Consider the following 13,755-nt stretch of genomic DNA (forward strand, 5'->3'; position numbering starts at 1 on the left):
TCTTTTATACAATTTGAGTGCAGCTCACTATAACCCCTGTAGTAATTGTACTCAACTCTTTCCTGCAAATTTTTTGATCTGCACTGCAGTTTCTGACAATTTTATATGTGTTCCTCTATGCTAACTCAAATGGTGCGTATCTATTTGCCGCGCATGCAATTTTTAATTAACACGTAATTTATTTTAATTTACATGCAATTTTTAATCATACATGCACTTTCATTTTTACTGTTCCCCACATGCATTGCAATTATTTTCTGCCTTGCCATATACTACTCTAGCGCCAAACCGCACAAACTGTCTCGTTGAATAATAATTTAAATGGGAGACTTAATGTGGATGAATGGGTGTTTTTGGAGCTTTATAGTTTGTCCGTTTAACGCTGTTTGGGTTCAGAGCTTCTGTAGCGACAAATTGCTTTGACCAGGGGCCAAAACTCCTGCGATCTTTCTGCTGTGCTTGCTAGACAGGGGACTGCACTCTTGAATTTAAGTCTCAAAGCGGAATACAGCAGATGCTTACGCTCCGTACATGAGGGAAAGGAGTTTTAACGTATTTTGTCTCAGAAATGAGTTTGTCTACACTCAAGATAATTATAAATTCAACCAGTGCTGGGGTTGTTTTTCCAAGCATCTCTAGATTTCAAAGCTTGATATATAGCAGTAGAAAAAACAGCTTTTGCGGTGTCTTAACTGGCAGTTACAGACTTTACAGCGTTAATTCTGGGTTTAAAGCTCGAAATACTGATTTTTTAATGTCTAAACTTCCAAATGGGATCAGAGTAGCTACCAAAAATATGGGTAACGACTATAACTCAAATTCAGTGACATTTGGGCTTTTTATTGACAGTGGAAGTAGTAAAGAAGATGCCAATACAAACGGAGTGGCGCATTTCCTTGAACACCTTATGTTTAAAGGAACGCATAAAAGGTCCAAAAAGGAAATAGAATCTGAAATTGAGAATATGGGTGCCCATTTAAATGCATATACCTCCAGAGAACAAACGGTATACCAGGCTAGGTGTTTAATAGATGACGTGCCTAAGTGCATGGATATTTTAAGTGATATTATCAAAAATTCCAGATTGTGCAAACAGTCAATTGAAAATGAGAGAGAAGTCATTGTTAGAGAAATGGAAGAAGTATACAAATCAGAAGAAGAGGCTGTGTTTGATGATCTACATTCTGAATTTTACAAAGATGATCCACTTGGTAACACTATACTCGGACCTAAGGAAAACATAATGAAAATAAACAGAAATGATCTAATTAGTTATATTAAAAGTAACTATACGCCAGAAAACATTGTGATTCTTGCCATTGGTAACATAGATCATGAATACTTTAGAATGCTTGCTAGCCACTATTTTAATGACATCAAAAGTAACGTTAATAACAGCGATCGCAGTGGTGTTGATCTTAAAACCGATCCTTTCGAGAGAGCTCCTGTTGTTGTTCAGAGGAAAGGAAAATACGACGGAAAACTGCACATTGCAATGGGTTATAACGGTTCTTCTTTAAAATCAATGGATTTGCCGAAACTAATGCTCTTAAAGATCATTTTAAGTGAGTACAGCTCCGGTGATTCCAAAAGCGATAGTGCTTTTGTTAACTTTGGTCTCAAAAATAAGGTAGTTGAAAACGTCATTTATGACATTAAGAAATACGTTGAGTTTTTCGAAACATTCAACACATGTTACAAGGAAACAGGTAAGTCTTCTTTTTGTTCATTAACTTATTCTAGTTGTATTAATTTATTTGTTTGTATAGGAATGTTCGGTTGGTATATAAAATGCAATAGTGCTATCAATAGACTTAATCAATCGGAAATTAAAGAACTAGCAGGCAAGGTCCATGACAAAATAAAGAATTTACGCGAAAATATTACAGAGGAGGAGTTAAATAGAGTTAAAAAGATACTGTCCTACCAAATAGCATCCATTTACGAAAATAGTTTATCTTTGTTTGATGAAATAGGAAGAGATCTTATCATTAATAAACGCTATATTGATGTTGGTGAGAAGCTTCACGAAATTAAAAATATTAACACTGACGATATGAACAATATTATTGATAAATGCTTTAATTATAATACCTTTAAATATATTGTTAAAAAATGACAGTGTTCTCAAACAAATAATACTCGAATGATTTTAGTATTAATGTATTAAGTATTTTGTCTGTTGTCTCTTTGATTCTGTTCTGTGCAATTTTTTCAAAAGAATACTCATCTTCTCCTGTATTACTGGTGTTTTTTGTGAAAAAGTACTTTATTTCGTTGACTTCGTCTTTATATGTAAGTTTTATATCTTCAAATACCCAATCTAATATGTTGTTTTCGTCTCCCAAAGTAAATTTTGTGTACATATTCATTAAAACCAAAGTATCGTAGTTATTACTATTTAAAGATATTGGCAATAATATTGATATTAATCTGTTTTGAATTTTTCTCTCATTTTCACTATTACACTTAAAACTGTTAAACCCTAGTATTTTCTTCTTTTTCCAGTATTTATAGTATGTATAAATTGCACTATTAACGATACTATTAGAATAAAGTATAGATTCCATTTTATTTTTATCGGATATTTTTATTTTTAATACAGGTAGTGAATTTATGTACCTGCTCTCTACATTTACCGTCTTAGAGAAGTAACTGTTTGTAATATTATAAACATTTTTTTTATTGAAGTCAGAATCGCATATTTTCATTAATTTCAGCTCTCTTTCTCTATTTATATACTCGTGTAGTCTTTCTAGTAGCTCAATTACCTCATTCTTGACATTTTCATATCCCAATAAGTTAATTTTATTGTTTTCGTACATATTTTTTTTAGAAGCATTTTTAGAGCTACTATATGGAGACAAAGCAAAATTATCTGCCAATTCAAAACACAATATTTGATAATCACCAAAATCTTCTTTGTAGTAGTCGCTGTAGTCATATTCTCCGCCCATCATAATTCCCACTAAACTATCTCTATCCAGTAACTTAAATAATATAAATACTATATTTTTCGTATTCGGCAACGATATTATTCTGAAACTGTACTCTTGCAGCAGTTTATTACTAGTTAAAATATTACTTTGTATTGTTGTTATTTGATTATGTGTTAATCTTAACTCATATTTGACGCTTACCTTGTACAATGGTACTACCAATTCACCGTTTTGCACTCCAATGTTCTTGTATAACCTATTAATCCAGTATATTGAGTCTATAAATTGATCTATTGAGTTATTTAGGTATCTTATTGAAACATTGCCTGTATTATTGCAATCACTAATATCGCCATAGTTTTTGTATAAGTATATACAATTTCTTGAATTCCATATACTTACCAGCGAAATAACTGTTTTCTTCATGATGAAATCATATACCACTCTTCTTAAATTCAATATTTCTATATAATTTAACATGTTGTTTACTAATGAATTACTTATTTCTTCGTTGCAGTCATTACCACAACAACTACTCAATATATATACAATTTCCACTCTTTCATCGCATATTTTTATCATCAGGCAAAATGGGATTGTAATGTTATGTTCTATTATGTTTATCGTATTCAAATATATACTATCATCTATATCTTTTAGCGCTTCTGCACTGCTTGCTCTAGTATTGAATTCATCATTGCTGAAGCTTATATCTAACCCATTTAATATGCTTTTTACTATTGATATGTGGTGATCCTCCTCTTCATTTAAATGTTTTTGGTGGTTACCTATATTGCCATTGCACGAATACTTAAGTCTTATAAAACTCATCTCCTCCAAATAATCATCTAATTTCGACAAAAGTTCTTTAATTATGTATTTTATGTGATATGTTGACTTGTTATAATTATTGTTGATGCATAAAAAATTCTCAATATTCTCGGAGAACAAACACAATTTTGACCTATTTTCAGGTGAGTTGTAACATGTAAATGATCTCTTATACCACGTCTTATTTATCAGTATTTTCTCCTCCCTAATCTCATGATCTTTCTCCTGATAATTGCGAATTAAAACGTTACTTCTTTTAATTAACGCCACATTAATAATATCCTGTGAAAACTTAAAAAGGTTAATTAATATTAGTCTCAATGACGTATTTTCAGGATATAACGAACATAGCTTACAGTAATCTATAACATCATCCTCCGTATCACTTTCCTTTGAGGATAAAGGCAATATTGTTCCAATCCTGTCTGGATGTAATATTAAATTATGATCGCGTTCATTTTTTGTTATTCTGTTTATGTAGTTTTTTAAATTACTGTGTGAATTTTGAAGATATAACAACACGCTGTAATATGTCTGTTTTTCTAAGTTGTTTTTTGTAATCACATCATTATCTATGTAAAAAAATTTATTATAATCCATTTGATAGTTTTCTATACTCTTTTTTGAAAAATTTATTATTTGTTGATATCTAAATAGTATATTGCTCTTACTTACTTGAGATATAATGCTTCTTTTATATACCCTTGAAAATTCATTTGACATTCTTACAGAGAAATTATCAAGGACAAATTGGAATACATTCATCCATATCTGGTATTTTAAATAGTAATTGCACCACCTTTTTATCAATTTTAATAAATTTAACTTAATCACAAGGCTTATCGTTGACGGATAATTCATCAATTTGTTACCGTTTAACATACTTTCGTCTACTAACAAATCCAATACTCTTCCCGTCTCTATATTTGGAATAATCACATCCTCTACTTTAATCCGATTTATTCTGAATATTAATTTAGTTTCCCTAATATATAAATCTTTAGGAAATTTGAAGTAATAACTAGTATTATCCTCGCAATTTTTACTAATATCCCATATTTTACTCAGTATTCTAAGTGGTATTCCGCATATCTTTGGATTTTTATACATTACTTTTATTTGTTCTGTATTGAAACTGTCGTAATTATGTTCTAATTCACTATATAACTTTGCTCTTTTTTCACTATTTATTAGTGGTGACAAGTCAAACGCAATAATATATTTTTTATCATATAATTTGCAATAATTGTTCCATATAATTAATTGGTAATACAATATTACCTTTGTTGAAATACTATAAAAATATTCTTTTATTAATTCGTTTATTCTTTCCTTAACAAATAGTGGTATATCCCATCCCATAAATAACACACTATCTGGATTTACATCTATAAACAGTATGTTGTTTAATAGTCCTTTCTCATCATTTGAATGTATATGTAATGCGATACACGGCCTTTGTTTTCCTCCTGATAAATTAAAAATTGATTCAAATATATTAAAATCGTTAGCATTTTTATGTTTACCATCTTCTTTATCGTTTTTATATAACAAATCTAACCAATTTTCTATTTCGCTTCCACTCATTTTATCCAAATTAATGTAGTTCAATTCTGACTTGTAATGTAATATATGCCAACCATGCTCGTTTATCAATCTTTTTTCGTCATTTAAATTACTGTCCAAATACTTTATTTGAATATAGTTATTTGAAGTTCCTTTAGTATTGTATATTATTTCGTTCATAATATCAATCTCCCTGTTATCATGAATTATTAATGTATATCCCGAAACAATACATTCAAATATATTTTGATTTTTCTCAATTTGTCTTTCGTTTAAAAGAAACAATTCATTTTTAACCTTCATTAACAAGTCTATAATACTCCACGATGGTAAATATATTTTTACACTATTGTCGTTTTTTGTTTTGGTATCACCACCTGTCTTTGAATCTATTAACTTAATTGTTGGAGTTGAAAAATAATTCATGAATGTCTCTTTATCACAAATTTTAATATCAGTCTTTCTTGAGTATCTTTCTATGATATTTCTATATTTTATCAACAACTTAAAACAATTGTGCATATTTTCTCTGTATCTGTGAATATCACCTATTGTTTTTCCATAATAATTAACTTTATTGTCCATTGTACTGTCGGTTTCCATAATTATCCTAAATTTTAGTAATGACTCTAATAATAAGATATTCAACAGCGAAACTGTAAATTCTATTGATGAATTTATCCTAAAGTTGTCGTATATTTCCTTGTTCACATCATTCAACCCTATATTATTGTAATCTATATCAACACCAACATATATACATGGCATCATATAAACAATGGTGGTGGCGTTTTCGCATACATTAACACTTGATTCTTTTAGTTCACTATTACTCTGATCATTTAGCAAATTTATAGGTAAATTATTCTGAATTTGAGATATTCTTTTGTCAGAACCACGGATTATATTCCATAAACTGTTATTACTTATATTTTCATTGCTTTTTTCAATATATATTAATTCTAAGATGTTATCAAAGTCCCAAAAATTGCTAGTTAATTTATTAATGTCGTCGCTATTCAACTTTAAAAAGCAATCCCTCGATTTTGGATCTAAATTTAAACATTTATCACCCATTTTTTCGCCTCCTGCCCATGGATCGTTCTTATTTAAGATGTAACCATTTATCCCGGAAAATAATGATAAATTTATCTTACAGTTACTTGTATCTGAGTTCACACTATCGCTTTGTAAAAACTCAATATTTATTTGAATCCCTTTTTCGTTTTCACTAAATTCTATGCCAAATTCAATCAATATTTTTTTAATTATAGCATACAAACTCTCGCAATCAAATAATATTGTTCTGCTTTTTATTGTATTCCATACCAGAATGCTGACATAATTATGATATATTGAATTAAACTTAAATATTAAAGATACTTGTTGTTTTGTACTGTGCTTGTTTTCTTTTTCATTCAAAGTTTTATTATTAATTCTATATTCTCTAAAACTATCTATATTATAATTGTTATTTATAATTACTCCAGTTAATGATTTTTTATTTTTGCTCTTCCAGGACTGCAAAAAATTTTTAATTAAAAGTCTTAAATACTTATAAAAGTAAATTCTAGTGTTTTTAGTTGGTCTTCTTTTTCCAAAAAAAGATAAAGAAAGGCATATTTTTTGTTTCTTCTTTACAAGTGTGTTATAATAATTGTAATTTATTTCACTATAAGAATTATCGTTACCAGTTGCATCAATTAACTTATAATCAGGTTTTATTAAAAATAATGAACCTATACCTAATTTTACTGGAAATGTTGTTACATCTTCTGAATATAACGACCAATATTTAGGATGTATCAGATTTATAAATGTATTATCAGATATATTTTGCAACTCCTTCTTTTGTGATAATTTGTTAAAGCTTGTTTTAAAGTAATAATTATTTTCAGATTTAATGCCTTCATTAAATGTTAAATTGCTATCTAGTTTGAATAAGCAATCAATTAATGGCACATCATACAATTCACAAGGTATTTCAATGTATATTTCATCATATTTGTTTAACCAAAACGTATATGTAGGAATCTCAAGTTCACCACCATCCCATAATATAACTTTACCAGGTTTTTCATAGTAGTACGGACTTAATTTTTTATTTTTTAATGTATTTTTATTAAGATTATTATAATTAATTTTGTAGTAGTTAGGCGTCAAACCAGACGGTATTTCATATAAACTAGTATCTGTTTGTGTTATTGGACCAAATACTTTAACCTGTTCTTTAGAATATAACATTGATACTTCATTATTCAGTTTTTTGTCATTATTTCTTAAAACAATTGATTCATCACTTGATATAAATGTTGGTATTATTAATGAACTTACTTTTCTCAATATTGTCACATTTTGTAGCAAAAAATCACATGTTGCGTCCTTCCACAAATCCAAAAACCTTTTCTGTGTAATTGAAAATAGAAATGAAATGATACCCTCAAATTGTCCCTTGTAAATTATAAAATCACAAAGCTTACATTTAAATCTTTTATTCACGCTCAAGTATTTACCTGATAGCAATGAAGACGGTAAATAAATATTCATTCTTATTTTTAATAATTTTTCCTCTATTTCACAAGGTTCAAATATTTCCACTATCACTCTCATGTGATTTATTATATCATTAATATAAGCTATGTCTATTTTGTCATTATACTTGGCTATATTAGAAATAAACGTTTCCTTTTGTATTTTGTGACCCTGCCACAGTAATATTAAATTTGGCTCTCTTTTTAGTGGTATATAATCTAACAAAGAAGATAACAAGTTGAATATTGTCATATAGTTGCTATATTTCGTTGAAGAATTTAACATTGTGATTTGGATATCTGAATAATATACTACTGAAGATGATTGATAACCATTATTGTCATCCTCAATTATTAAATTAACATTATCACCTTTCACATCCTTATTTCTCCAATCTATTTTTTTTGAATTAAAAAAACCTTCTAGAAGGATATCCCTACCAATATATGAAAAAGACTCTATTAAATTAAAGTTATTCTTAATAATGTTGCTATTTTTATGAATAATTGACAGTTCTATTGTCATTTCAACTATCCATAAAACAAATATTTTCTTAAACTTCACTATAAAGTCATCCCTAATATAATTTACTATTGTTAACATATCTATATTTGTTAACCTGTCATTGTTATACTCTTTGTCTATTGATGAATAAAATGTTATTTTCAATTCCAAACTGCCATTATTAAAATTATTAACTAAATAATAAGATATCAAATAATGAAACCAATTTAGTTTTCTGTTTTTTTGTTCATTCAGTTCGTTGTTCGTATTTTCTATCCAAAATTGTCTATTCTCATCTTGGTTTAAATTTACATTATTCTTGTTTTCTAATAAAGATACTATAATTATTATATTTTCATTTTTTCCCTTTGACAATTGCAACAACCCACAAAATATTATAAAATTACTCAAATTTACATCTTCGAAATTTATTAATTTCAGTTTTAGTATATTTCTAATACGAAATTCCAGTTCTGTTTCCATGTAAATTGCAAATTTATTCAATTCATATATGCTATTTTTACAATAACTATATTTATTTTGCAATACATTTCGAAAGTTATCAAGATTTACAATAATGTTATTTGTTTTGCAACTCAAATATTTGCATTCCTCAGTTATTATTTCATTATTAATGCATTTTGAATCAATGTTGAAATTAACAACTAGAGATATTACTCCATTTTCATTCTTAGACTCATCTGTTGATATTTTATTGTAAATTTGTATTTTTGCCACTTCCGGAGCACATATTGGTATTCCTTGTAAATAATACCTGCTTATTGTCTTAAATTTAATTAAATTCCAAATGTCCCTCACTTTTGAAGCAAATAATTCAATGTAAATCTTTATTTTTAGTGTTTTCTTGTAATCAAAATTTAAATTAAAATCATCTCTTTTATTAGTAACACCATATGATAAGTTTTTATATGAACAAAAATAGATGCTTATTGTTGACTTTTTCAATACATTAGTGTTTGATTTAAGCAATTTAATATGTGTTATTATTATAAAATCTGAAAAATTGGTTCTCGTTACTTTTTTCAGAATATTCTCATTTATACTGTTATACTTCGATGATTCGTCTATGTTTCCAAATAACTCATTTTCATCTACAAAAAGTATCATATACCACTCATTGTCATCAATTCTAACAGATTTGTCTATTATTTTGGATAGCTTGTACAAAAATTTCTTAAATGAACTTTCTGAAGCTCCCTCGATATATTTTTTCAAAAGTTCACTGTCTTTTCTTTTTGAAAATGAGATAAATGACTCTGAGTTAATATAATCAACGTTTATTAATGGTATTTCAATCAAATACAGCGGTTTATGGTAATTTATGAAATCTTGACTCAAGTCGGTGTTATCTATAACAATGTGACGATAATTAGAACACTTTGATTGAAGCAAATTATAATTATAATAAGTTAAAAATAGTGCTGAAATGTCCCTTATAGTCAACAATATTCTATTATTACCACAATAAGATGATTTTTGTTGTATAACTCTCTTATTTATGTTTACCTCCTTATATTTTTTATAATTAAATGTTTTATTAATATCCATTATCACATTTTTTTTGTTATTATAGTATGGTTTTAAACTTGGTGAATCATTTTTTAATTCACCAGAACTAAGATTTTTAATTTTAATATCCTTATTATTATTATACTCATATCCATTGTTCCTGTTAATATTACTATCAACTTTCTCTCCAATTTTTGAAAACTTATCCGTTTTCATTTCTAGAACATCTTTTTTTTCGTCATTGCTATTATCAATAGAACTAATATCATTTGTGTTAATGTTACTTGTTTCATATTCATTTCTGTTTTTTTTGATACTTAAATATTGATTTCTTTGGTCAGTAACTATATTATCATAATCCATATTCTTGATATTATCGATATTTTCATTGTCTATCTCAGTGTGCAATTCTTTATTGGTGCTAAAATTACTATAATAATTTCTCTTTAGCACTAATATACTATCATCGCTATAATAAGTAACTTCCTTTTTCCTGAGGTGACTTGATTTATACAAATACTCAATTAGTGACGTTGTGTGAATAATTCTATCATCTTGACTCTGAATAACATTTGCGTACTTTGAAAACAATGTATTGTAAACATTATGATTCGAATAACTTAATGAATTTAGCATATATAATTTGCAAGTTAATTTCATTCCGTTTTTCTCTTTCTCAAATCCTATTGAAATTTCATATACAAACACCGATTTTGAGCTAAAATTGTCTGCTTTTTTATCAACAAATTTAAACCAGTTTGAACAGAATTCTTCTTTGTTTTTCCTTTTAAAAAACAATGACCAACCATCAATCTGCCTAGAATGAGAAATAGTAGATATAATCTTGTTATTTAAAGATGAGTATTCTAATTCTTTCAAGTAATTTTTACTGTTTTCGTTATCAGAATTGTCTCTTTTGTTTTTAAAGCTGCTCATTAGATTGCTGGCTATCTTACTTTTATAGCTATCATTATTCTCAAAGTCCGCATTTGCACCCTTTTTATTGTTTTTTTCGTAGAAATTAGAATTTTCACTTGTAATATTATTTCTATCGTTACTACCAGTCCATAGTAAGTAACTCCATGACTTCGTTTTAACTAGACTTTTAGACATATAACAAATAGAATTTCTACAGTTGAAAGAAATTTTAAGTAGACCTAGATTACCCTTATTAGTCACAATACTTCCAGCACTCTTGACTTTACTAATGAAAGAATCAAAATAGTCGTTGCAATATTCAGGGTTGTAGCCATAAAACAAAAGTTCTAATCTAACCATAGATGTTTTAATTTTGCCATTAGTAGTACTCCTGTTATTGTGTGTTGAGAATCTCTTAATTACCAACCAAATAATATAGTTACTAATCAAATTCCTTTGAATTACATTATTTAATTCAGATATTTTTGTGTTTTCCCATGATTTAAGTACTGACCAAATATTAATATCCTTGTACTTCTTAGTGTTAATTAGTTCCAATTTATTCGAAGTCTTAAAGTAAACTATTTTCTCGCTTTCATTAATTTTAGTGTAATCCTCAGCATTAATATCTTCGCTTAAATAAAACAACTTAAAACCTAAATTTCTTATTATCTCGATCAAATTTTTCCAAGAGCTCTCAAAAAAGTCGTTCTTTTCTTTAAAAAAAACATAATTATCTTCTTCGAGAATTAAATCCCTGCTTAGGCGAATTGTGTAAGGCAAAGTAAATTCACTTAGTTTCATTGAACTTCTTTCAAAGCCACTTTCAATAGTAAGTATTCCAAATATATTATCAAGAACATATATCTCCTCTATATAGTACAATATTTTTTTAATTAGATAATTTTTCTTATTGTACTTGGTAAATTTTTCGCTTTTAACCATTAAATTTCGATTACCCAATTTACCCTTAATAAATTCAAAATCATTAATATCTAAAATTGTATTAGCTTCAACAAAAAAAGTAACAACCCAGTGCTCATTTAAATCACCATCGCAATTGTCAATTAGGGATCCAATTCTAACAAGTTTATTAAATTGTGAAATCGTTAAAATAGGCAGACTTCTTTGGAATTCACCATTAATTAGTTTAAATCCATTATTTATCCTGTTAAAAATTAGTTCAATAAGAGATGTTTTGTTCTTTTCAATTTTGTATTCAAATATTTTTGTCCTATTTTTAATGTGGTTGCTGGTTTCAACATTGCATAGTGGTTTTAAATCACTTATTGAACTGTAAACTAATTCTAAGGCTATTTTTCTATTGCTTTCGTCATTTAATTTTACATTTGTTCTAACTAAAATTGAATTACAAGAATTTGCAATAAAATTAAAAACATCAATTGATTGAATTTTTTCAATAGAATAATCGTCAAGCTCCGATTCCAGATCTGTTTCTAGTTCTTCCATAATGATAAAATGCAATTTTATATCAAATCTAAAACAGTATTTAATAATATCTGTGCCTAATGAAAGAACTGAAGATCCCCTTTCACCAGTTATCTTTGAAATTATAACACCATTAGTTATAACAACTACTGAATTTGAATAAAAATTACACAATGAACTTAAGTATTCAATTAATTCTTGGTTCCAAGTTTCTTCATTTAATAGCACTTGAGTATTATCGTTTCTCTCCCAACAATCGAATAATTGAACAATTTCGTTTAGGAGATAATTTTTAATGTGATCAATAGATAAATTTACATCCAGAAGATTTACTTCATTAATCAATATTTGAAACCAAGACTTTTCACTCTCAATTCCAAATAAAAGCAGGGAAAATTTAACCTTTATTTTATATTCTTCACAAATATTTTCATTATGTATAAGTACTAATTCGTTAACTTGTACAAGTATACTTTCTATTTTTAACAAAGATCCATTTATCCACGTATTTAAAAACTCATCAAATTTAAAGTAATCTGTATTCATTAATAGTGAACTCAAATCTAATATAAATATAACATGCATGTACTTTTCTATCTTACTAATTGATGTGGATTTACCGGCATGCAATGTAATTAAATTATTGCTAAAATTGCAATCATTTGAAGCATGCATGTTTTTTTTCCCTATAATATAATCAATAGACAAAGGACTTGGGATAATTGAACTAGTGAATTTTTTAAACACAACATACTCGTTAAATTCAGCACCAATAATCTCATTTCTCTTGACGTATTTTTCAATAATTATTTTTATATGTTCCTCATTTTGATTTTCGTCACATTCTGGAATAAATAAATGCGCTTTTAGAAATATTTTAAGTATTTTCAAGAATATGTTTGGTATTTTATTACAATAAAAGCATATTTCTAAACATTCCGAAAACTCCTTTTCCATCTTAGAGTTTTTCCCAGTTTATATTGTTATTTACCTATTTAGTTGTTTAAGTCTGTGAAAATACGGTAGTTAACGTTAACATAACTGCCAAATTTATATATTTATGCATTAGCTACAATCACACAAATGAAGAAAGGCAAGTCAAAAATAATCATTAAAATACATACAGCATTGAGTAATAATGGCCTTTCAGCTAAAAGGCACTTTAAATAGAATGTATTTTACATTAGCACCACTTTTGGCACCAAATAAAATACCTGAGTCTCTATTATTTTCCTCCTTTATGCTTTCACTTTTTTAAACTTTAAATGCGTTGTTTAAGTTAGCTATGAATTTGTTATATCGAGATCAGGAAGGGAAAAGGCGGGAACAGTTCCCCAAAATGGTCGTATTTAAAGATTGAGTTGAAATAGTCATACTTGAACTTGGCTGGAGGTGAAAAAAGCGGAAAATCAATGTATGTTTACTTTGGTTTATTTTAAAAACTTAATGGGAATGAGTGAATAAATGATAGAAAAGTTTATAAAAA

At 27.5% G+C, this 13,755-nt stretch overlaps 2 protein-coding genes across 2 annotated transcripts; one reads left to right on the forward strand and one right to left on the reverse strand.

Moving 5' to 3' along the window:
• Window positions 1-568: 568 nt before the first annotated feature.
• On the forward strand, window positions 569-2,119 carry FG386_000112 (uncharacterized protein; the record flags this gene model as incomplete). Its single annotated transcript, XM_067339423.1, has 2 exons — window positions 569-1,709; window positions 1,770-2,119. 2 exons carry the CDS (start codon window positions 569-571, stop codon window positions 2,117-2,119), a joined length of 1,491 nt encoding a protein of 496 aa, XP_067198221.1.
• A 39-nt stretch (window positions 2,120-2,158) lies between these two features.
• On the reverse strand, window positions 2,159-13,226 carry FG386_000113 (uncharacterized protein; the record flags this gene model as incomplete). The annotated part of the gene is made up of 3 exons (XM_067339424.1): window positions 2,159-2,201; window positions 2,269-4,388; window positions 4,446-13,226. 3 exons carry the CDS (start codon window positions 13,224-13,226, stop codon window positions 2,159-2,161), a joined length of 10,944 nt encoding a protein of 3,647 aa, XP_067198222.1.
• Between the last annotated feature and the right edge of the window lie 529 nt (window positions 13,227-13,755).

This window comes from Cryptosporidium ryanae, assembly GCF_009792415.1.
Source record: "Cryptosporidium ryanae isolate 45019 chromosome Unknown contig_11, whole genome shotgun sequence".
Classification (NCBI taxonomy): Eukaryota; Apicomplexa; class Conoidasida; order Eucoccidiorida; family Cryptosporidiidae; genus Cryptosporidium; species Cryptosporidium ryanae.